This window comes from Drosophila biarmipes, chromosome 2R (assembly GCF_025231255.1).
Source record: "Drosophila biarmipes strain raj3 chromosome 2R, RU_DBia_V1.1, whole genome shotgun sequence".
Taxonomy (NCBI): Eukaryota; Metazoa; Arthropoda; class Insecta; order Diptera; family Drosophilidae; genus Drosophila; species Drosophila biarmipes.
The window spans coordinates 22,336,907-22,360,000 of NC_066615.1; the positions used below are offsets into that span (position 1 = coordinate 22,336,907).

The window sequence follows — 23,094 nt, forward strand, 5'->3', positions numbered from 1 at the left end:
TATTTGTATTTCAAAATTTTAAAGATTAAAATTTTAAGGATTTGAAAGAAGAATTGTATAGAATTGTTCTAATTATTATTTATTATTTGTTTAATAAATAATATATTTTTTAAGCTTTTTTAGGGTATTCTGGTCCTCGCCCTTAACCTGTTTATTAATTTTTTTCTGGCGTAAGTCAGACGAGTATGAAAATTTGCTATGGCTACCAGCACGAAGAATTTTTACAACTGAAATGGAATGGAAATTTTTTACGATCCCGAACGCTGGCCAACACTGTTTTTTCGCTATTTAAAGCCAGCCAAGGGAGGGGAAAAAGTGTGTTGCAGTGGCATATAACTTTGTTTTAATTTGTTGAAGGATGAATGCAATTGCCACCGACAGACTGTCAGAGTGGGGGAAAAAGGAAGAGAACTGGCTGTCGCTGACTAACTCAATAAAAAATGCATTTGGCATTTTGATTGCGATATTATCTAGTCAGTGGGGCAACATTGTTGCCGGCCTTAATTTCATTTGCCCAGGCGTTTTTTAATGGCCAATATAATGGGGCGTGGCCGAACAATGTATGCAGCACTCAATCTTCAATTATCAGCGTGTTAAGTTCCGCAGAACGCAAAATGCTCGCATGAGAAGAATTTATTAGAATTTTCTTTGACCAGACGAGTTGCGGGCTGGAATAGTTTTCGTGGCTGCCCCCTTTCCGAGCCCCGAAACTACGGCAGCCAGACTCCTGTTAGACCATCCATATATCATAGAGTTTCCCGAAAACTCTGTCTGCTCCATGTGCATGTGCAGCGGCGGCTCCTTGGCCTTTGATAGACGATTTATTAAGCGTTTTATTATTAGTTTTCCCGCTCGGTGGCTTTTGTGGCATTTTTGATTACAAATTCCGGGGCATCGCAGTCTTGTAATTACCAAAAACGAGCGAAAAATGCTCGAATATCCCATTGTTGGAGATTCTTTTTGCGGCTCCCGGAAAGATGGATTGCAGTTTTGAATTTGTAGTTCGCCAATTGGCTAACTTTATGCTGAGCTGAAAATGCAATAATTGTGGAAGATATATTTAGAGTGCTGGAAATATATATTATTCCTCCATCTAATGACACCCCATCAGTCTTGAAACACTAGCCCCTCCGGAGTTAGTGACTTCGGGAGAGAACGTGTTAAAATTTCTCAAAACGACACTTGCACGTAACGTGTCATGCCAACATATAATTATATTACTGCTGTACTTCTTTGTTTTACACATGCTATCCCCAAACGGTGACTTTGAGCCAGGTCCAGGTCTCAGTCTCGGCCATGGCCATGCAACTGAGATCTTTTCGCGCTGATAAACTTTGCGAGGGCTACAGGAATACTTTTACACTGGCAAAAACATAATTATATAGTATTTATTATGAGGAAATATATATATTTTCAAAATCTATATAAAATATAACTACACTTGCGAGTTCATAAATAAGGAAATATACTTGGACGTGAGTCCCTACTTTCTCATTTCGAGTGTTCAGTATGGAATTGTTGTAAGTTTCTATGGCACACCTGCAAACACTTCCAAAGGCGTACACTGCAACAGAAAAGTAATAGCCACAATGGGGAAGCAACGCACGTGTTAACAAGGATGCGATAAAAAATAGCAGAAGTGGAGCGAAGTGAGGAAATAAATGCCGGAATGACAGGAAATATGTGTGCGTGACATTGTTACTGGGGTCTGCCGACCGGAACCGAAAGTGGGTGGCTCCCATTGTCGCTATTCCACCGGCTGTTGGATGTCAACACGAAAGCAACAGGATATGTGCATATACGTATAATTATATAGAATATGTACCACCTACTTGGAAAATGCCTGACAGCATTTGAAGTAAAAATTGCACAAATGCACTGGAAGGTCAGTGACATTGAAATAATGGAGGCAAAGGTATATTTTGTGTTTATAAAAATATGATAAATTTTATCTTACCATTTTCCACATTCAATTCAAGCCTTGTGATTCTGTTATTTTAACACACAGAAATCATGTTTTGTTTAATCAGTGAATAGCAAATTAAGATATCTCCAAATGCCAAGCATAAATTATTTATTAGATGCCAAAGTTGCCACCAAAGTTTGTCCCAACTCCCCGAGGGATCATCGACCCGTCCAATGGTAATTCGATACCTTGCGAGAGCTAAGCATTTTAGCTAAACTTTCAGCTTTTGGGGCCATTAATCAATTAATTAAGTATTTTATGAATATTTCACGGGGGAGTGAAGGCCCGGCGTCATCGCAATCGCTCGGCCTCTGTGAGTTCTCCTGGGGCAGTGGGCACTTTCGAAGGAGCCCACCGCATGCATATTTTAAGGAAGTGCTCCAGACAACCGGGAAAAGAGTTGTGCCGGCATAATCGAGGGATAACTGACGAGATAATAACTTGAGGCCGGCAGAAAGGGATAATGAGTTTCGGCTGATGAACAGCCAACTTTGCGAGGAATAAGCAACAAGAATATGCGAAGAAGGGCTGCGAGAGCGAAAAAAACTTTCCGACTAATTAATTAAATGCGCTATAAAAATGTTTGCTGCCGTTGGTCTGGCGAAAGTTGAAGCATGAAAGTGGGCGGCAGGAGTTTTCCAGCCGAAGGAAATGGCGGAAAAGAGTGCACGGCAAATGTTTAAGTTATGCGAAAATGTTGACTCAAAAAATTATGCAGGTGGGCACGGTAGGTTGTTTGAGTTCCCACTGTATTGACATTTTTTGTTTTCCCTCCATCGCGATAGGAAAAAGTTTTTAATGAGTTTGCCAAATGCCGCGCAATGCTTTGCAGAGCTCGAGATGATTAGTTGGCAGCCAAAGTTTCGAGTTAGGCGAGCGCTTGCCGCGATTAATTTATTAGAATTTTATTTTACGCGCAAAAGTTCCCCGGGAATTTTCAGATGACAATAGGTACTTGATTAATTTATGAACAAACTTAAGGGGAATAAAAGCGAGGTAAGGTATATAGGCATAAGTCATACATTTCCATTATCATATAAATATTAATTATAATGTTATCCAAAAATCATCCATACTTTATGGATCTATTTGATTTTAATAATAATTTAATCTGATTTTGGTTTGATTTAACCAAGACCTTTTACATAATCCAGTTAATAACAATAAAATTATAAAATTAAATCAAAACTAAACCTTTTTAATGGTGCTATTCTGCTTTTTGATTTAAGATAAAATTGTATACATTCTGAAAGAACAAACATTCATCCTATCTTTAGATAAAAAGATAGTAGTTTATCATCACAATCCATTCTCCAACTTCAATCTCGCAAACAGCGTGAGTTTAGAGTACTGCAAGTGCTCCTCCATTACGTTAATATTTTTCCTGTTTGGGTAATGCGATTTCGCAACCTGTTTTTGCAGATACCCCCGAACCGCTTCAGGTGTCTAGTGCAAGGGCCCCACCCCGGCTTCCTGCTTACAATCGCTCATTTGTCAACATCATTCACAATGGCTGTCAATGGCAAGGAACTCCGGGGATTTCAATCCACCCGGCAACCCAAGGCATACATACCTCTGCACACAGCCACCCCTGGGGCAGAGCCGTGCCCATATGTACCTGCCCCACACATTAATGGTCAATTTCATTCCTATTTGATTGTGTAGGATCGCACACGTCTGGGCCAGAGAAGAGCGGACCGGAATGGCATGAACCTCTTGCAAATTACCGCAGCCTCCTGTGGAGCTCACTAAATGCGCGTTCTTGGGGCCCATTCGCTTTGCAGGGAGAGTACTTCGAGTCCCCTTCGCATCCCCCTCGAAGGACCTCATGTGGGTTTTGTCAAATTAGCGCATCGTTTGTTGTGCCCTCCTTTGGGCCCTCCGAAGTTCGGGCCAGTGAGCGCCAGCGAAAAAACTTGTTAATTTTAAGTCGAATGCCCATTTCCTGGCAGTCGCCACTTGGCTGGGAATGGCTCACAGTGGGGTTCGAAAAGCGATTTCGAAGAAGGCTTGCAAATGAAACAATACCACTTAGGAAAACGGGGCTATAAATTTGATAGGACATTAAAACAGTGTGATGTGCGTTTAAGATTTTACGGTCCTAAGTGGAACAGTGAGTTAATGCCACCGAAATTTTATTACCTTAGTACAAATATTCTTTATGAAAGAAATTCATTTTTAAATATCATTTAAATTCTTAATTTGAAGTACAGTAATGATATAATAGTACTTCATTAATACTTTCAGCATTATTATTATTAAATTTACTTTTATGGTACTACTTACTTATTAATTTTAAAAATGTATTTGAATGTATCTGGTTTGATCTAATTTGAATATGTATTATAGGAATCCCCAAATTATTGAACGAAGATTTCTTTAGCTAGGGGTAAACTTTTCCACAATTGAACCCCCTACATTTTTGTGATGCACCACCCATAGCTGCAAACATCAAACTCCAATTACCGGGCCTAGCTTGAATTGTTGAAATGTCTCCTAACCTTCAGCGTCCACCCAATCTCCCCCAGCCATCCCAGTACGTGCACCAATTCCGAACCTAACCCAGAGCCAACAGCGTTGGCATCCAATGGGCATCGTTATTTGATGTCCTCGAACATCGAGCCGTTACAATTCATCAAACAAGCGAATGGATATTACTTCATCGAGTGCTATATTAAATACTTGAACCGGGCGAACAACGAAATTGTCAACGAACAGCAATCGAAACGACCTCAAAAGTGGGTGGGCACGGGCGTGGGCATGGGCGGGGGCTGTTTCGGGAGGGGCTAGGTAGAAGTGACTGCTGCGAGCTTGAAACAAAAGTAAATTGCAATAAAAGTTTTGTAATTGACAAACGGACAACAAACAAAACTCCACTTCAGTTGTCGGCTGCCGTTGTTTGCCGGACAGAAGCTCGGCCAACGGGGTGGGATGTGGTTAGCTGGAGTGGGTGGTGGGCAGTGGGTTAACTGAAGTCTGCCTGTCGGGGCTAAACAACTGGCGCTGGCATCAACAAAAACCGATTTTCCAAAAAACAGGAAGCGGCAACAGCAGCGCCAACGCTGGGACAACCAGAGGCCCAGTTTGGGCCACGTTATCATTACACGAAGAGAATAAATAGACAAATAAAAAAAATAAATTTTAAGGATTTAAAAAAAAAAAATAATAAAAACAAAAGAGACCCATTAAATTTATTTTAAAGCTTTTTTATTATGACTTCACTTAGTAGTAGTAAATCCAATGATATACTACCTGCTTTTTGGCAGTGCATACTCCACTCCACTGACATGCCTGTCTCATCATTTCGAACATTTGCGCCCGCATATTGACTTTGAGCGAGGGGCACAAACGATTCACAGATTTAAGAAATAAAAGTTTAGTGCTCCGGCGAGCAAATCGGTAGCCGCCAAAGCCAAAACAGCCAAGCCACCCAGACTAAAACAGACCAGAACACACGAGACATCCGGGTGTGGGTGCTGCGCCCTCTGTCAAAGCAAACAAAAGACGCGTCTGTGGTTGCTGCCACCCCGCCGTTGAATCACCCACTCAGCCACCCACCGAAGCCCCCACTGGGCCTCTGGCTGTCGAACGCAAAACGTCGTCGATGGTTGGGGACTTTGACTTGTTGGATCTGATGCGGAATCGGAATCGAAATCGGGATAGGGATAGGGATAGGGTTGGATGCAGGGACAAGCTGAGCTGCAGGGCTCATTGAGCACGAGTAAATAGAATCACCCGATTTCGCCCCGAAGTAAAGAACTAGCCATACAAAGGAATGGTAAAAAGGAGAGACTTTATAAATAGGTATAAAATAGTCATGAGGATTAAACTCCGTACAAGACATATTCAATTTTTGTAAACATTCGTTGTACATCTAAAAGAAATATGGAAAATGTAGGTTTAAGGACTGACATGGGGACCTTATGCTTAACTCCTTGCCTAAAAAAGTAAGTATTTATTGAAGGAAAGGAGACAATTATGAAGTTATTTAAACTTAGAAACAGTAACACCCATTACTAAGAATACAATTTCTGAGAACTATCTGCATAACTTATTAACTTTATTTTGACTCATTTATTTCCCAACTTTAATTATTTTCAATAAAAAATGTAACAACTACTATGAAAATGCAATTTAAAACAATTTGTCAACGACAGTGGAAAAAGAACCGGGCAGGGGAATCCACAAAGGAAGGCGAGAGAGGAAACCGAAAATGTGAAAATGAAAATAATAATGAAGGAATGAATTATGAACTTATACGCGCCAGACCCGAAGGACCTTGCCAACTACCACTACCACCCACTCCACCCAAAAAACCCCACTCCACCCCCGTTTCACAGGACGTGAGTGGAAAGCCAAAATGGTGTGGCACAAAAATGATTGTGTATGTTAAGTTTGGCACGCGGCACGCCTACAATAAACCGCAAAAGTCAAAAGGGGCGACCGGAAATGGGGGTGTAAAGATGGGAAGATGGCGAGAGATAGAGTGCCCACAAAAGTATGCAACATATTTCACAGTTCGGGGCAGATGGCAATGGAAAAAGGACAAAACAGACCCCAGGGAAGGCGCCTCTGTCGCCATGGTCACACGCCCACTCTCGAAAGCGTGACTGTTACTTGCAGCATCCCAGGGCACCCGATGCCCCACAAGAACCGCCTATCGCCACCCCAGAATCACCCCTTCCATTCGAGGAAGAATTTTTGAATTATGAGCGCTCTGGGCGTAAGTTATACTTAACTACATGCCGCAGAAGTTGCTACGCTCTGTGTCATGTTTATTGCGATTTCATGTGCCATTACACCCAGCAGAGCGAGGGAGACAGAGCCGGCAGTGGGAAGGAGACGGCGACAGTCACCGAAACTGCCTGCTAATCTGTTGATAAATAAGCGGAGTGCACAACTTGATGGCTTCATATCACAGAAGTACACTGAAACCAATTACACAAGCAGCTTCGTAGTGCAAGAGCACCTTTTTATATGGTTTTCCAACTAATAACACAGAAACGACGAAAATTAAAAAAGAAGAGCAATTACACCATACTAAACTCCCAGTGCATTAACTATTTTTTTATTGAATAAATAGGAGTATTTTCCCCACCTTAAAAGCGTGAAATAGCGTTTGGTCACACTGCTCTTTCCACCTTTTGCGTTTTTAGTACATCAAAAAAGAGCTCCTACCACCTATTGTTTATTAATTAATTCCAAAATGAGGCAAAAAAAATCCAAAAATATGCGAAAAATTTATTTCTGTGTAGCAGCTGTCGTTGACAAATGTCAAAGCATTTTTACCTGTGCCATGGCCACACTTTTCCGCACCCCTGCGAGTTTTTACATGCATCTCACGTCGCTCTCGCACGCAAATGTGACCAGAGTCATGAGAGCTGTCATTGTTGTTTTTGTCATTCATGACGGAGGGGGTGAAATGTAAATAAAGAATTGTCACTTTGACACGTCTGATGCGTGCCAATTTGCCTCTTTTCGCCCCTCTCCTGTCATTTTGAATTTATTCGCCTATTTCCGAGCTTTTATTCGATGTATCGAATTTATTCACTGAGTGTCTAGCTTCCTGATTCCCAATAAGTTAACTAACTTGTTTGGGTAGATTTTTTTCTTCTTTAAGTATCCCTTTTAAGTAGTTTTTTAGTTACTCTTAATGATAATTAAATGAATGCGGAAAATTTGGTTCCATAGCAACCAAGTACACAGTTATTAATTGTTCTAATATTTGAATGGTGTGACAATTTATATGCAATTTTTTATTAAAAAGGTAGATAAAATTAACTTAATTTTTGCAAATGTTTTAAAAAAAAGGGCAGGAAATTTTTAAACCAATCCGGGAAACCAAAGTATATATCTACACAATTTTACTTTTTAAACAATATTTATTTTCCATGTATATTTTATTAAGAAAAAGTTTTCTGCAAATCCAATTGAATTTTCTCGGACACTTATTCTTTTGAACTTTGGTAATTGTAAAAGTGACGCTAATCAATTTAATTTAAATATAAAATATAATTCAGCTATCATTAAATCAGTTCCTGTGCAGCTATTTGGCAAACAAGATGTGGATTGTCTGGATCCTAGCCTTATCCCATCTGGGGAACTTTTCGGATGCTCTCTATATGCCTAAATTCCTATGCGTGCCTCCATATGTGGCTTTTGAGGGTAGTTGCATCATAACCACAACCAGTAATCCTCTGATCCTGGTAAGTTTCAATGCACTTATTTAGTTTCACATTACGTCCAGTGGGCTAATATCTTTTGTCATTAAATACTGGTTTAATTGTTTACTCAATAGCCTTGTTCAGGAAACAGTTCTATTAAACCACCGGTTACGGACAGAGATACAAATAGGATAGGCACCGTGGAAAGACCCTTAACTACAATGCCGACTATATCACCGGAAAATGGGGGAAGTGTAGATACAAATTCAGTTACACTTCCTGTAACTCCTGAAACAACAATAATTACCCAGAAATTACCAACTCAACCAGCAGAATTGACCACAACTGGGGTAAATTTTCAAAAATTTTCTCAGAAAAAAATTTTTAATTGATTTACTTAAAAAAGGGTTTATCACCTGAGGTTCCTGAGGTACGTATTGCTTTTCCATCTGGTGCAGAGCGTTGGACAATTTTTTGTTACAGATGACCCCTGCATATTCGAGTGGCCCACCAAGTCAAACGAAAACTTTTTCAACTGAGGTAAAAATAACCGATCTTATAGAAACCAAAGTATTGTAACATAACCCTTTTTAAGATACCTGGTAAAATATCAACTATAAGTCCCGGAAGTTTGACGAGTCCGCAAAAATTCTTAACCCAGGTAAAAATTGATAACATAATGTTATAGTTCTTCTCTATGTTTATAAGAATTTGGTTTCACCAAATATAAATAGGTTTCACAAATAAAAAATATTACAACGATAAGTTACTGAAATACATTTTTTTAGAGACCTGACTTAATAGTATCGATTAGCCCCGAAAATTCGATAAGCCCACAAGAGCCACCGCAAACATCAACCTCCGCGGTAAAAATAACCTTATGTAATATTTTATATTACTGAGATAAATTTTTTCAGAGACCTGACCTAACAGTATCTATAAGCCCTGAAAATTCGATAAGCCCACAAGAGCCCCCGCAAACATCTTCCTTCGCGGTAAAACTAACATAATGTATTGATAAATAAAATATTTCACATTTTCTTCAATTTAATTAGGACTTGCATCCAACAACCATTCCTCCGGTATGTATTGTATTTAAAAGTAATCGGACATTCATAGTAAAATTAAAACAAATCTTTATACTTACTTAACTATGATTAGTTTTTACTATTTTAAAATATTATTTTTTAGATAACTGGGGAAGTGTCGCCGAAAATTCCTGGAAATGCGACAACTGCCATCACCGAGGTAAAAATTGCATATGTACACTTCGATTATAGTTGTTTTCTACGGCAATTTGAATTAGGTTGTTGGATTTGATGTTGCAACGCTAAGTTACTGAAATACTTTTTCAGAGACCTGACGTAATAGTTTCGAAAAGTCCTGAAAATTTGAGCCAGCATCATCACCCACAAAAAAAATAACTTTATTTATTGATAAACATAATACCTATTCTCATTTTCTTATACCTAATTAGGACTTTCATCCAACAACCATTCCTCCGGTGAGCATTGAACCTTAAATTAATTGCCTTAATAGTTAAAATATGAATTTCAGATTCCCGGCATTCCACCAATTCCTGGTATTGTTAATCCAGGAATACCAAATATACCCCCAATCGGTGTAAGAATTACATGATTTACTGAAAATAAATAAATTTTTTAAGCTGTTTTTAATTTCATTAGAACTTACGTCCACCAGGACTTCCACCGGTAAGCATTGTACTTAAAATTAATCGTACTTAATAGTTCAAATATGAATTTCAGATTCCCGGCATTCCACCAATTCCTGGTATTTTAAATCCAGGTTTACCAAATATACCCCCAATCGGTGTAAGAATTACATGATTTACTGAAAATAAATAAATTTTTTAAGCTGTTTTTAATTTCATTAGAACTTACGTCCACCAGGACTTCCACCGGTAAGCATTGTACTTAAAATTAATCGTACTTAATAGTTCAAATATGAATTTCAGATTCCCGGCATTCCACCAATTCCTGGTATTTTAAATCCAGGTTTACCAAATATACCCCCAATCGGTGTAAGAATTACATGATTTACTGAAAATAAATAAATTTTTTAAGCTGTTTTTAATTTCATTAGAACTTACGTCCACCAGGACTTCCACCGGTAAGCATTGTACTTAAAATTAATCGTACTTAATAGTTAAAATATGAATTTTAGATTCCCGGCATCCCACCAATTCCTGATGTTGTTAATCCAGGAATACCAAATATACCCCCAGTCGGTGTAAGCATTACATGATTTACTGAAAATATATAATTTTTTTAAGTTGCTTTTAATTTATTTAGAACTTACGTCCACCAGGAATTTCCCCGGTAATCATTGAACTTAAAATTAATCGCACTTAATAGTTAAATTACGAATTTTAGAGTCCCAGCATTCCATCAATTCCTGGTATTGTAAATCCAGGAATACCAAATATACCCCCAGTCGGTGTAAGCATTGCATGATTTACTGAAAATAAATAATTTTGTTAAGCTGTTCTTAATTTAATTAGAACTTACGTCCACCAGGAATTCCCCCGGTAAGCATTGAACTTAAAATTAATCGTACTTAATAGTTAAAATATGAAGTTTAGATTCCCGGCATCCCACCAATTCCTGGTATTGTTAGTCCAGGAATACCAAATATACCCCCCGTCGGTGTAAGCATATTATGATTTTCTGAAAAAATATATATTTTTAAGCTGTTTTTAATTTCCCTAGAACTTACGTCCACCAGGAATTCCCCCGGTAAACATTGTACATAAAATTAATCGTACTTAATAGTTAAATTACGAATTTTAGATTCCCGGCATCCCACCAATTCCTGGTATTGTTAGTCCAGGAATACCAAATATACCCCCCGTCGGTGTAAGCATATTATGATTTTCTGAAAAAATATATATTTTTAAGCTGTTTTTAATTTCCCTAGAACTTACGTCCACCAGGAATTCCCCCGGTAAGCATTGTACATAAAATTAATCGTACTTAATAGTTAAATTACGAATTTTAGAGTCCCGGCATTCCACCAATTCCTGGTATTGTTAATCCAGGAATACCAAATATACCCCCAGTCGGTGTAAGATTTACATGATTTTCTGAAAAAATACATATTTGTTAAATGTTTCTAATTTTATTAGAGCTTACGTCCACCAGGAATTTCCCCGGTAATCATTGAACTTAAAATTAATCGCACTTAATAGTTAAAATACGAATTTTAGAGTCCCGGCATTCCATCAATTCCTGGTATTTTAACTCCAGGAATACCAAATATACCCCCCGTCGGTGTAAGCATATTATGATTTTCTGAAAAAATATATATTTTTAAGCTGTTTTTAATTTCCCTAGAACTTACGTCCACCAGGAATTCCCCCGGTAAGCATTGAACTTAAAATTAATCGTACTTAATAGTTAAAATATGAATTTTAGATTCCCGGCATTCCACTAATTCCTGGTATTGTTAATCCAGGAATACCAAGGATACCCCCAATCGATGTAAGCATTACATAATTTACTGAAAATAAATAATTTTGTTAAGCTGTTTTTTATTTAATTAGAACTTACGTCCACCAGGAGTTCCCCCGGTAAGCATTGTACTTAAAATTAATCGTACTTAATAGTTAAAATATGAATTTTAGATTCCCGGCATCCCACCAATTCCTGATGTTGTTAATCCAGGAATACCAAATATACCCCCAATCGGTGTAAGCATATTATGATTTACTGAAAATATATAATTTTTTTAAGTTGCTTTTAATTTATTTAGAACTTACGTCCACCAGGAATTTCCCCGGTAATCATTGAACTTAAAATTAATCGCACTTAATAGTTAAATTACGAATTTTAGAGTCCCAGCATTCCATCAATTCCTGGTATTGTAAATCCAGGAATACCAAATATACCCCCAGTCGGTGTAAGCATTGCATGATTTACTGAAAATAAATAATTTTGTTAAGCTGTTCTTAATTTAATTAGAACTTACGTCCACCAGGAATTCCCCCGGTAAGCATTGAACTTAAAATTAATCGTACTTAATAGTTAAAATATGAAGTTTAGATTCCCGGCATCCCACCAATTCCTGGTATTGTTAGTCCAGGAATACCAAATATACCCCCCGTCGGTGTAAGCATATTATGATTTTCTGAAAAAATATATATTTTTAAGCTGTTTTTAATTTCCCTAGAACTTACGTCCACCAGGAATTCCCCCGGTAAGCATTGAACTTAAAATTAATCGTACTTAATAGTTAAAATATGAATTTTAGATTCCCGGCATTCCACTAATTCCTGGTATTGTTAATCCAGGAATACCAAGGATACCCCCAATCGATGTAACCATTACATAATTTACTGAAAATAAATAATTTTGTTAAGCTGTTTTTTATTTAATTAGAACTTACGTCCACCAGGAGTTCCCCCGGTAAGCATTGTACTTAAAATTAATCGTACTTAATAGTTAAAATATGAATTTTAGATTCCCGGCATCCCACCAATTCCTGATGTTGTTAATCCAGGAATACCAAATATACCCCCAATCGGTGTAAGCATATTATGATTTACTGAAAATATATAATTTTTTTAAGTTGCTTTTAATTTATTTAGAACTTACGTCCACCAGGAATTCCCCCGGTAAGCATTGTACTTAAAATTAATCGTACTTAATAGTTAAAATATGAATTTCAGATTCCCGGCATTCCACCAATTCCTGGTATTGTTAGTCCAGGAGTACCAAGGATACCCCCAATCGATGTAAGCATTACATAATTTACTGAAAATATATAATTTTTGTAAGTTGCTTTTAATTTATTTAGAACTTACGTCCACCGGGAATTCCCCCGGTAAGTACTTAATATAATCGGACTTATTAGTTAATATATGAATTGGTGTAAGCAATTCTTGATTTTTGGTTAGTATGCATATATTTCGAATTTGGTTAATTTAATTAGATCGTACGACCACCACAAGTTATACCTGTAAGCATTGTACCTTAAATTAATCGATTTTCATGATAATATTATGAGTTTCAGTTACCTGGTATAAGACAGCCGGAACTCACAATACCAATAATTCCCGTTCCTGTTGTAGGTATTACGTAATTTACTCTAGAGTATTATTAATGGTGTTCTTATTTCATTAGGGTCCGCCTCACCCTGAATTTCCTGCGGTAAGTGTGTTTCTTTAAATTAATCCACTGTCATAGTACAGTTCTGAATTTCAGATACCAGGCATTCCGGAAATTCTTGGTATTGGTAATCCAGAGATACCACAGATTCCCCCTGTCGGTGTAAGAATAACTTAATTTTCCAAAAAAGATATATATTTCTTAAATTTGTTTTTACTATTCTAGAGTTTACGTCCACCACAAATTCCTTCTGTAAGTATTGACCGAAAATTAATCGGACCTTCATAGCAAAACTATGCATTTAAGATACCTGGCAATCCCAGAATTCCTAATGTTGAAAGGCCAAAGATAACTCGTATTCGGCCTCTAGAAGCAAATCCTGAGATACCATGGAATACCCCGCTCGGCGTAAGAACTTCATGATCCCAGAAATGTATATTTTTTATTTGTATTTTATTTAACTAGGGGTTGAGTCCGCCAAAAACGCTTGCGGTACGTATTGAATTGTATATTTTTCCATCCTCCTTAGGAATATGATGTTTTCAGATACCTGGAACATATAATCCCAGGATCATAGCTCCGAATCTCCCGAAAATGCCTCAATTATTAAGAACCGAAGACCTTTATCTCAAAGATTTAAATGTGGATAATATAATTCCCGAAGACCTTTTTAACTAGGCCCTTACTCGTAAGGGTAATGGGTATTGAGTTATTTGTGTATAGCCAAAAACTCTGTCAGCTGAATTGAGGGGCAGAAAAAATAAATACTGTTCAACCGTTTCACTTGAACATTTACCACATCCCTCGGTAATAACCATCGCGTGCTTTTCTCTGATGTGGTTGGGTCATGCAAATTCATATTTTAATTTTATGCAAATTATACGCTGATTATGCTGTCAGCATCACTAGAGGTTCCGCACATTTTATTATGCATCTACATGGACATGACCAATAAAATCCCATTCCGTTTTCATTTTCATTTCCATTTTCCTGGCCGCCTTTGTTGTTGTCGCCGTGGTTGTTGCTTAATCATTTCAAATTTTATATGGTAATTGTTGTTCGCCTGCCTTTGGCATGCAAATGTTTGTCCCGGTTGCATGTTGACCATTTGTTGTTTGCAAAACAGTTGCCATTGTGATTGGTATGTCCTCCTACCAGATATGAGCAGCCCCATCGGCCACAAGTCCATGGAATTGATTGCTTTTGGTTTATAATGTGTTTGGCAGGCGACTTTGCGGCAAATCTCGATTAGTATAAATAGTTATCTGGATTAATGGGAAGATTTAATAGGAAATTGATTTATGAGGTATATACAAAATATAATACTCTCCAAGACTTATTAGAAGCCTCTAAACACATTCTACAAGTTCCAATTAGTTAGTAAACTTCTTTAAAGGCCTAATAGTTCCAACTCATTATTTATTGCAATTAAAATCGACGGCAACCACGGGAGGAAGGGCCTGCGAGAGGTACCCAAAAGTGGGTCTGAACTTCCGCCATGGAGACCGAAATTCAATTCCATTATTAATAGAAACTTAAATTGAGGCCCATGCCCGGCCGTCATTATCAGGACGTGGCAGCAGCGGCAGGAACAACAGGGACACGCAGCGGGTCCTGCCACATCCGACAAATGCAATGCGGGAAGCGGCGACAGCAACATCGAATGTGCTATACATACAACATTTCGCAGCGGCATAGTCAAAATATCTAACGTACAACAGCTGGAAGACAAAGCAAAGGCGACCAAATCAACGGCAACGGATGCGAGAATGTTTATGCCCATTATGAACAAGCGTCGGTTGTGTGTGTGCACTGGGAGAAAAGAGTAGTAGAAAATGGTAAAAATAATTTACACAAACAATAACATCGTTTTAAATAATTGTTTTAAAAGTGTGTCAAAAATAAAAGAACAAAAAGTCACAGCATTGTTTTGAAAGAACTTATATATATATATAGCTTTGTATATTTCTCTGGAACTACAAGTATAAATATTTTATTTTATAATAATCTTTTCCATTTTCTTTTTATATTATATTAACCTCCTTATCATAAAACACCATTTGCAGTGTTTTGTAAAAAATCTCTAGAGGCTTAAAGCTTTAAAAATCAGTTTTTACCTTGCCTGCTTTAAATCATAAATGTATTCTGTTTATTTTTTGTCACATTAGTTTTAAATTCACTGTCTCTTTAAGAGCACCCGAAATTTCTCTTGGTGCATCAAGACCTGGGTGCATGCGGGTGGGATTGAGTGGGGGGAACTGGGGTGCCTGGCATTCACATACCCATCACATAAACGTTTTGTGCATTGCAAATCTGCTTGCCGCAGGATCCGACCCAGTTGAAATCCTTCCAAATTATGCTCGAAAATTATGTGTGCGAAAGCGAAAATTCCCGCAGACAAACTGGCATTGCGAATATTGCGCATACGACATGTGTTTGGCATATTAAAATGGGGCGACTGCCGAATGCCGAGTTATCGAGGGGCGACGACCGACCGGGATGTGCATTGTCATTAGCCCAATTCGCGGAGCGCTTTAAGTGCATGTGCCGTGTGCCTTGTGCCTTGCCTCCTGCCCCGTCCTTGCAGATTTCAATTGCTCGCAATCATTTATCAAATGAGTTTTTCATAAAATGTCACGCAATGGCAATGCAATTCCTGCTGCTCCGAGGAATCCGGCGAAATAAATGATGCCAGCTTGCACTCGCAGTTTTAGTGTCATAAGTAAATCCCAGCGGGATGGAAAAATGACTGAAGCTGGCAGGGGAGGGGTTAAAGTTAAAGTCCTGGCTGGCATTATTACATTGTTGCATAAGACAGCAAGAAATGGCAGGGGAAGCGCGTTTGTGTGTGTCCTGCAGCCAATAAGTTGCCAGCAGCCGTTGCCACTGCAGCACATATCCCTTCTTCCTGCCCGGCTGCCTGACATTTATGCATGTATGTGCGAGCATGTGCCGTAACAACTTAAAGCTTTTAATAAAAATGTCAGGCGCATTGAAGTGCATTGAGCGAAGAAGCAGCCAAAAGTGCACGTCACAGCGTTTCTGAAAAGGTCAGGAAACAGGGGAAAAGTCGCAGATCTATAGATTTGCGCTTTATTAGCAAATAAATAAGCGATTTGCTGGGGGTAGTACGTAGTGTAAGTTTTTACTAGCCATGTCAGTTTTCAATTAATAAGCCACTGTAAATATTGTTGGCAGTATAATGATAATTATATTAATTACGGGAAAAGTAAATTGGATTTGGTTTTGACTTTCAATATCCATCTATATATAAAAAATTATACAAATCGGACTATTTACCAAAAAGTTATAGCCAAATAAAGTTTGCAAGTTTGCTGCTTGCATATCTCCATCTCCCTCACTCTTCCCTTAGCTGGGTTCAAATCGATCTGAGTGTAATTAAAAATTGTTATAAGCTGATTAAAAAGATTGGTAACAAAAATAAAGCTGAAAAGTGTGCCTTCCCATCAACAATGTCTTCTTATTCAAATTAAATATTTTCTTTAAACCCCAATAAGGTTTTAGTATCAAACTTTTGACTGGCTTCGCTTGACCTGCTTGCCGAAGGATTGTTTCCCTGACATGTGTCAAATATGTGTTACCAAATCAAGCTGCAGGTCGCATGTCCCCGCTTTTGTTTCACACGACTAGCTCTCGTTGGGATGTTGGCTAACCAAGCTGGCCCTAACCCCCTCAGCCCCTCGCCTAACCCATTTTGCCAGCTGGAAAGGTTGCCAGTGCAGTCAGCTGAACGGAGGTATGCAAACGTGTTTTCCTTGGATCCTGCAGATGGCTGACAGGATGCCGGACCCTCTGCAGCAGCTCGGCTGACAATTTTATTGACAGCTCGACATTTAGATTGATTGCAGTTGCAGTTGCGCAATTCCAAACGATAACAATACGTGGTGCAATTCCTCCTCCTATATTTTGGCTCTCTCTTCTATTTTCTTTAATTAAAAGTTTTGCCAAATATTGTTTACTTTGGCTAAGGAAAGCACTGGGGGAATGCTAGGGATCTTGGTATGCAATTTTCCTTACTTTTTGGTTACTTTCTCCTTTTGTTTGCCGCTTTTTTCAGACAGGCAATCGTGCAAAACTATTTCAATTTGAAAACACCGAGGGAACATTTATAACCTTAAGCAAATATTTCTCTTAAGGAATGCGTACCTTTGAGATTAAAATTAAAACTAGAGGTTTCACATAAGTCTCTAGGATTTTTAAATTATTTTTAAGTTTCATTTTAGGTGTAATGTAATAATAATAAAAATAAAATACAATTTGTTTAATATTTTTTTTTTTTTATTTGTCTATAATTTAAAAGTCACATTTAATTAAATCAATTCAACGATTAAACTATTTGAAATACTCGGCTCTACAGGTTTTGAAGTGCAATGATTCTTCGATTCGAGCGAAGACTTAGGTATCTATAGATGGACATTCAGATGGATCTAGCTCTTGTTAAACAGATAAATTAAACAAATCTATAAACTAATTAATTGAACTATTAAATTATTCCCTGCACTCTTAGTGCAAGTGGCGATAAGTGTTTAAGCTCCGATTAATCGATATGCCTCGCTCTTTTGATTAGAAATTCCCACTTGTCAGCAACTTACTTAGGCATCAACTCATCAATTCTCAGACAGACTCACAGATACATTTCCCGGCACACACACACAGGCCTGTTGACAATTGGAAATTGTTTCCCAGCCCATTTCCACCCACACCAGGGCACATGTGCACACATCCTTCCAGTCGAACTCGGTGTGGCTGTAAATTATGCATACAAATTAGAAACTACCGTCGTATGGGATGACGTAAACACAGAAATGTTGAATAATAACATTAATGAAAACAATGCAAGGACGGACAAAGCGAGGAAGTGGGCGGAAAAGTGGGTGGAAAAGTCGGCGGAGGAGGAGGGCAGGGAAAAGGACAAACAGCTGCAGGAAGCAAAAGCAAGCAGAAAATTAAACAGAACAAAGCAGTAGCAAAGCAGATGGCGACAAGATAAACACATACACTCTATCCATCCACTTTTACTCGCTGTACTACACTGAAAAAAATGTGTGACCCATTTATTTCTAGTTTTTCAATTTCGCTTAGACTTGTAAATGTATAATACAATTAACCGATGCAAATTGAACAATATTTCCTATTTTATTCTGTAATATACTAATTAAAAATTTCAAATACCATTTTTAAAGTTTGATTTTTAATATTAAATATTTATATTATTATTATAATTTATTTTAAAATGTTGCTAAAATCATAATATGTCAAACTTGTTATTGGTATTGATTGTGATGATTTTATGCTTATAAAGATATTTGAAAGGTATATTTACATTTGTTGATTTTCTTCAAAGTGCAATATTTTTTTAACCTCTTTTTAGGGTACTGTTTTTTAAGGTCTTTATTTATTTATTTTTTACTGCGTACTCGCAGCTTTCCCGACAATCACAGTCAGTGCCAAGACAAAACAAACAGCCCAGCAAGCCCTATAAATTTGATACGCTGCTGCTGCCGCTTAGCAACGTCACATTAAAAACAAAGAACTAGATGGAAAAAAGGACGAAATCCCATCAGCTTTGATATGTCTGTTAAGTAATATTTGCCAGGCAACGAAGAGGCGAATAATATAAAAGACTTAAATACTAACAGAGGAGGCAGCCAGCAAATGAAACATTTACAACTCCAGACAATCCAAAGTTTTAAAACTGCATATGTATGGACGAGATAAACTTTGGCCGAGGGAAGAAAGGGATATGCTTCCAAAGCTGTTCGTACGTTGTGATTATTTTGCATACTAACTAATTCCCTCTTTTGTCCCGGCCACAAAAGATACATATTTTGTAAACTGTTTAGTTTGTTGTGGGGATAAATTGGGGGGTTCAGGCAAAGGAAAACACAGGTGTGCCATGAACAAAATAAAGTATGAGATATGAAAGATTATTTTGACATGAAAGGGAAATTCAGCTTTAAGATTCTGACTTTGTTAGAAACATATTCCTACAAAATAAAGATTTTTCTGAGGCTTAAAGTTTCAAATAACTGCCTAAAATTCATCAAAAATCCCATGAATACCTTTCTAATTTTGCCGTTCGGGACTTTTCGGTGGCAAGTCTTTCATTTTCAGCTTTGCGGTTTGGTTAGCCGCACTTTCGACTGTCCCGCAAATGAGACATGAAATTCAGTCGCCCCTTAACCCATTACTGCCCCCACCACGACCGTCCAATCACAGGCACCTTTTGCGGCCGCTTTTGCCCGGTAAAAGCCGCTCACTTATTCATTGGCAACCGCAAATCTTTTATTTGACTTGGGGCAACTCCAACGTGGCATGACTTTTACTTTGGGACAGTTTTTGCCACCAAAAACAGAGTCAGAATTCTCGAAAATGGGTTTTCCATTCTGGGTGAGTTGCCGTTTTTGCTTTCGCAAAGTTTTTTAATTAATTAGGAAAAGTCTAACTGAAAAGTTGCGGCAATTAAATGTGAGTTAAAGTCACCAAAAAGCGAAACAAACAAAAAATATGGATTAGAGCGGGAAAAAACGGGCAAGGAAAATATTTAATAAGACACCGAAGATGACGCAGTCACGTTTTTTCGGTTCAGCAGGGAAAAGACAAAGTGGGGATGGGTTTTTCTGCTGCCCCAGCTGACGGCCACACACATGAGGAAAATATATACACATATGTGAAGGGGACTGTGTGCCAGAGATATATGTTTATATGGTATGCTTACACTTGCTCGACAAATATGCGCCTAATAATGCCGCAGGATGGAGATTTGTCTGTTTCGCTCCCTGTTTTTCCCATGTTGCCGGCAAAGGCTTAAAATATTTGCACGTAAAATGTTTGGCGGAAAATCTCAACGGATACGCACACACATCGAGACAGAGCGAAGACACGCATTTGCGTTGTCATAACGCAGCTGTTGCGTTCTACATGGCGTATGCGTAATGCCTCTCAAAATGCCATAAGCATGTGCCTTTAATGACATCATTTGCCTGCAGAAATGAAAATGGCTGCCAAGTGTCAGAGTTGATGGTTTTATTGCTATATTATTGCATTTAAAAAGATGAAAATTCAAATTCAAATGGGGCCCGAGAAATATTGTTTAAATTCGGGCCTGGTTCTCAGACACTCACTTAAGAGTTAATTTAAAAGGGAACACTAAAGCTAAGAAGCTTTTCCTTTTCCTTTTGGTTTTTTTATTTACATTTTTATTTTATTCTTTGTTCATTTGACCTTTAAGCTTAGCATAGACAATCCAGTTTCTATAATAGTTGGCTATTTAAAAATATTACCTTTAAAGGGAACCCATTTAAGGCCTAGAAAATTACGATGCCTAAGCTAACTTTATTTTCCCAATACGTATTTATAAAGATATTCTTTTAGTATCAAATTTACTTTAAGAGTCAACTTACAAGTTTTTGCCCAGCCAAGGTAAAAGTGCCACGGAGCCCAAGAGCCTTGCTAAATTAATCAGCATAATAGTGCTGGCAACGGCCAAATCCCGTAGTAGTCCTAATTTATTAATTAGTGATTCGTTAGTGTTACGCACTTGGGTGTTTTCCGCGTACACAGTAACAAGGAGAAATATTCAGCCAAAAAATGGCAACAAAGTGTCGCAAAAGCAAAGCCGAAGCCCACGCTGAGCCTGGTTTACCTGTGCTTAATTAAAATAAATAGACACATGCTCCGCTCCAGCCCAGCATTTCCCAGCTTTTCCCGCCTTCCCCCATTTTCCGCCCCGCATCCTTGATGAGCCGCTCGTTATTATGCAGCCAGCGTGTTTGGCATTAACCAATATAAGTAGTCGGCTCTGCCAATTTCCATAAGTCAACAGGGGAAAATAAAACGAAGTCAGCAATTAAAAGCGCTGTTCATCAGGCGGACAGCTGCTTGCGGTTAGTTTGGTTGGCCAGGCAAAATATTTTCCACTCCCCCGGGTTTTCCCCTTTTCTGTTTTTACTCCAGTCTCACTGCCTGGATTACCCGTATTCAAATCAGCTGCAACGCCCAATTAATGTAAGCGGACACATTGTTGCATACTAATGAGTTGGTGGGACGACTGGTAAGATCGCGGGGAAAATGGAGATAAAGATGTGCAGAACGATGCCTTTACAATCTGGTAGAGCACTAATTCAGTGGTCAGACTTTTCGAGTTTTCCCTGGCTTGAAATGGGATTTTGGATTATTTAATTGGGAATTTCGAGGTTGGACATCGTGAAGTGATTACTTGATTTGCAAAATTTGTAATCAAAATCAGAACAAAGATGTTGTTGTTAAGTATTTTAAAATAGGATATTTTACGTACATTTTAAATTAAATATTAATATAGCTTAATCAACAACATAAAAAATTCAGAAGGTGCTCAGATTATTTTGTAATAACTTAATGTTAACATTTTTTTTTAATTTTTAATTTTTTTAAAAGTAGACAAAGCAAAGGTTTTGTTAAAGATTATAATTACTATCATCTCATACATGTATTATCCTCACATAATCGGCATATTTATGGCATCAACATTGTAGCAGAAAACCCGAAACTTTGGTCCCGTAATCCCCACTTAGTTAGCTCGTTATAATTAAAGTTGTGCCATTTAAAGGACATTAACTTGCAGACACTTGTCTGGCAAGCCATCTCTGCTGGTTGGCAGTTTTTTCCTTGGCTGACAAATGATAATGTAATGTCATCATATATTACGAATACGCCCCGTGCCTTCTCATCCCACCCCAGAGCTCAATTACAAAAACTTATAACTTTCAGTTGGCACAAAGAAATAAAGCAACCCAGAGCCCAAGCCTCGGAAAACAGATTTACACATACTCGTTACTAATGAAAGTTAAAGATGGCGCCGCCGGAAGGAAAACAAGGAAAGTAGAAACTTACCCTCGCTTTCCCAGTTTCTCAGTTATGGGAAATGGGATATGGTTATAGCCGAGTATGTAGTGCGAATGAAAGTTTTTCTGAAACAAGCAGCAGAGATTAAGAGATGTTAAGACACAGGCAAACTACTTGGGATTGGGTTTTGGGATTGCGATTGCCATTGCCATTGCGACAAAGGAAAAGAAAGCTGGGGGAAAGTTGGGGAATGCTGGGGAAAGCGGCGACAAACAAAAGATTAGTGTCTGGGGCTGCAATCGCATTCGAGTGTTCCTACATTTGTCGAAATTAAACAATGTAAAGTTTTGGTTGGGCCACCAAGCCGAGCAGAAAGAAACTTTGCTCCACATGTCAGCACCAAATATGTAACTCAATTAGTTTTTCCGCCCCTTATCCAACTCATTCATAGTGCACTGGAAAAAAGTAGGAAAATGTATGTTTTTCATTGAAACTCTATGGACGAATATTTTTTTAACATTGCAAATATTGTGTTGTCCTTTTACAATTTAAAAACAGATTGAGAATACCAAAGAAGAAAAATGTGTTAGTTTTTGTCGTTATTGGGTTTAAGCAAAAAGAAATAATTGCTTTATAATGAATTTAATTTTAGGAATTTAAAAGTCTTAGAAAAATTCCTTCACAGTTAGTTAGGATAGACCGTTAGAATAGTTTAATTTTAAACTAAATTACAATTACATTAAATTTAAAGTTAAAAATTTATGTTTTCTTACTGAGAAATTTTAGTACTAAATGGTTTAATGTGAATGGTTTTGAATTCATCAATATAATATAATACCTAATTTTTCCTGTGTTATGGTCGTCGCTCTTGCAAAAACTTTACGTGTAATACATTGTTGTTGTTCCTGCGGTTCTTGTGGCCGGCAACCAAGCTGTCCATCCATCCGAAAGTCGGTGGTTTATCCAACCCCCGCTCGATGCCAATCGCCGGGTT

The 23,094-nt window shown here is 38.0% G+C and overlaps 2 protein-coding genes across 51 annotated transcripts; both read left to right on the plus strand.

Moving 5' to 3' along the window:
- The first annotated feature begins 5,647 nt into the window (after nt 1-5,647).
- Nucleotides 5,648-6,671, plus strand: LOC108022146 (uncharacterized). The gene is given in 5 exon segments (XM_017090987.1): nt 5,648-5,687; nt 6,430-6,506; nt 6,508-6,548; nt 6,550-6,618; nt 6,620-6,671. Coding segments are annotated over 5 exon segments (279 nt in total).
- Nucleotides 6,672-8,019: 1,348 nt separating this feature from the next.
- On the plus strand, nt 8,020-14,070 carry LOC108022147 (basic proline-rich protein). Of its 50 annotated transcripts, XM_050888048.1 has the most exons (49): nt 8,020-8,172; nt 8,265-8,480; nt 8,537-8,560; nt 8,614-8,670; nt 8,726-8,791; nt 8,919-8,996; nt 9,048-9,125; nt 9,186-9,212; nt 9,322-9,378; nt 9,608-9,634; nt 9,688-9,753; nt 9,816-9,842; nt 9,897-9,962; nt 10,025-10,051; nt 10,106-10,171; nt 10,234-10,260; nt 10,315-10,380; nt 10,443-10,469; nt 10,524-10,589; nt 10,652-10,678; nt 10,733-10,798; nt 10,860-10,886; nt 10,941-11,006; nt 11,068-11,094; nt 11,149-11,214; nt 11,276-11,302; nt 11,357-11,422; nt 11,484-11,510; nt 11,565-11,630; nt 11,693-11,719; nt 11,774-11,839; nt 11,902-11,928; nt 11,983-12,048; nt 12,111-12,137; nt 12,192-12,257; nt 12,319-12,345; nt 12,400-12,465; nt 12,528-12,554; nt 12,609-12,674; nt 12,737-12,763; nt 12,818-12,883; nt 12,946-12,972; nt 13,162-13,215; nt 13,272-13,298; nt 13,353-13,418; nt 13,482-13,508; nt 13,563-13,664; nt 13,722-13,748; nt 13,803-14,070. In XM_050888048.1, the coding sequence occupies exons 1-49, from the start codon at nt 8,029-8,031 to the stop codon at nt 13,932-13,934; spliced, it is 2,697 nt and encodes an 898-aa protein (XP_050744005.1). In that variant the 5' UTR covers nt 8,020-8,028; the 3' UTR covers nt 13,935-14,070. The 50 variants fall into 50 exon arrangements, with proteins under 50 accessions (XP_050744005.1, XP_050744006.1, XP_050744007.1 ...); XM_050888049.1 differs by lacking the exons at nt 11,565-11,630; nt 11,693-11,719; nt 11,774-11,839; ... (3 more) ...; nt 12,319-12,345; nt 12,400-12,465 and having other exon boundaries at nt 13,156-13,215; XM_050888050.1 differs by lacking the exons at nt 11,565-11,630; nt 11,693-11,719; nt 11,774-11,839; ... (3 more) ...; nt 12,400-12,465; nt 12,528-12,554 and having other exon boundaries at nt 13,156-13,215.
- The last annotated feature ends 9,024 nt before the right edge of the window (nt 14,071-23,094 follow it).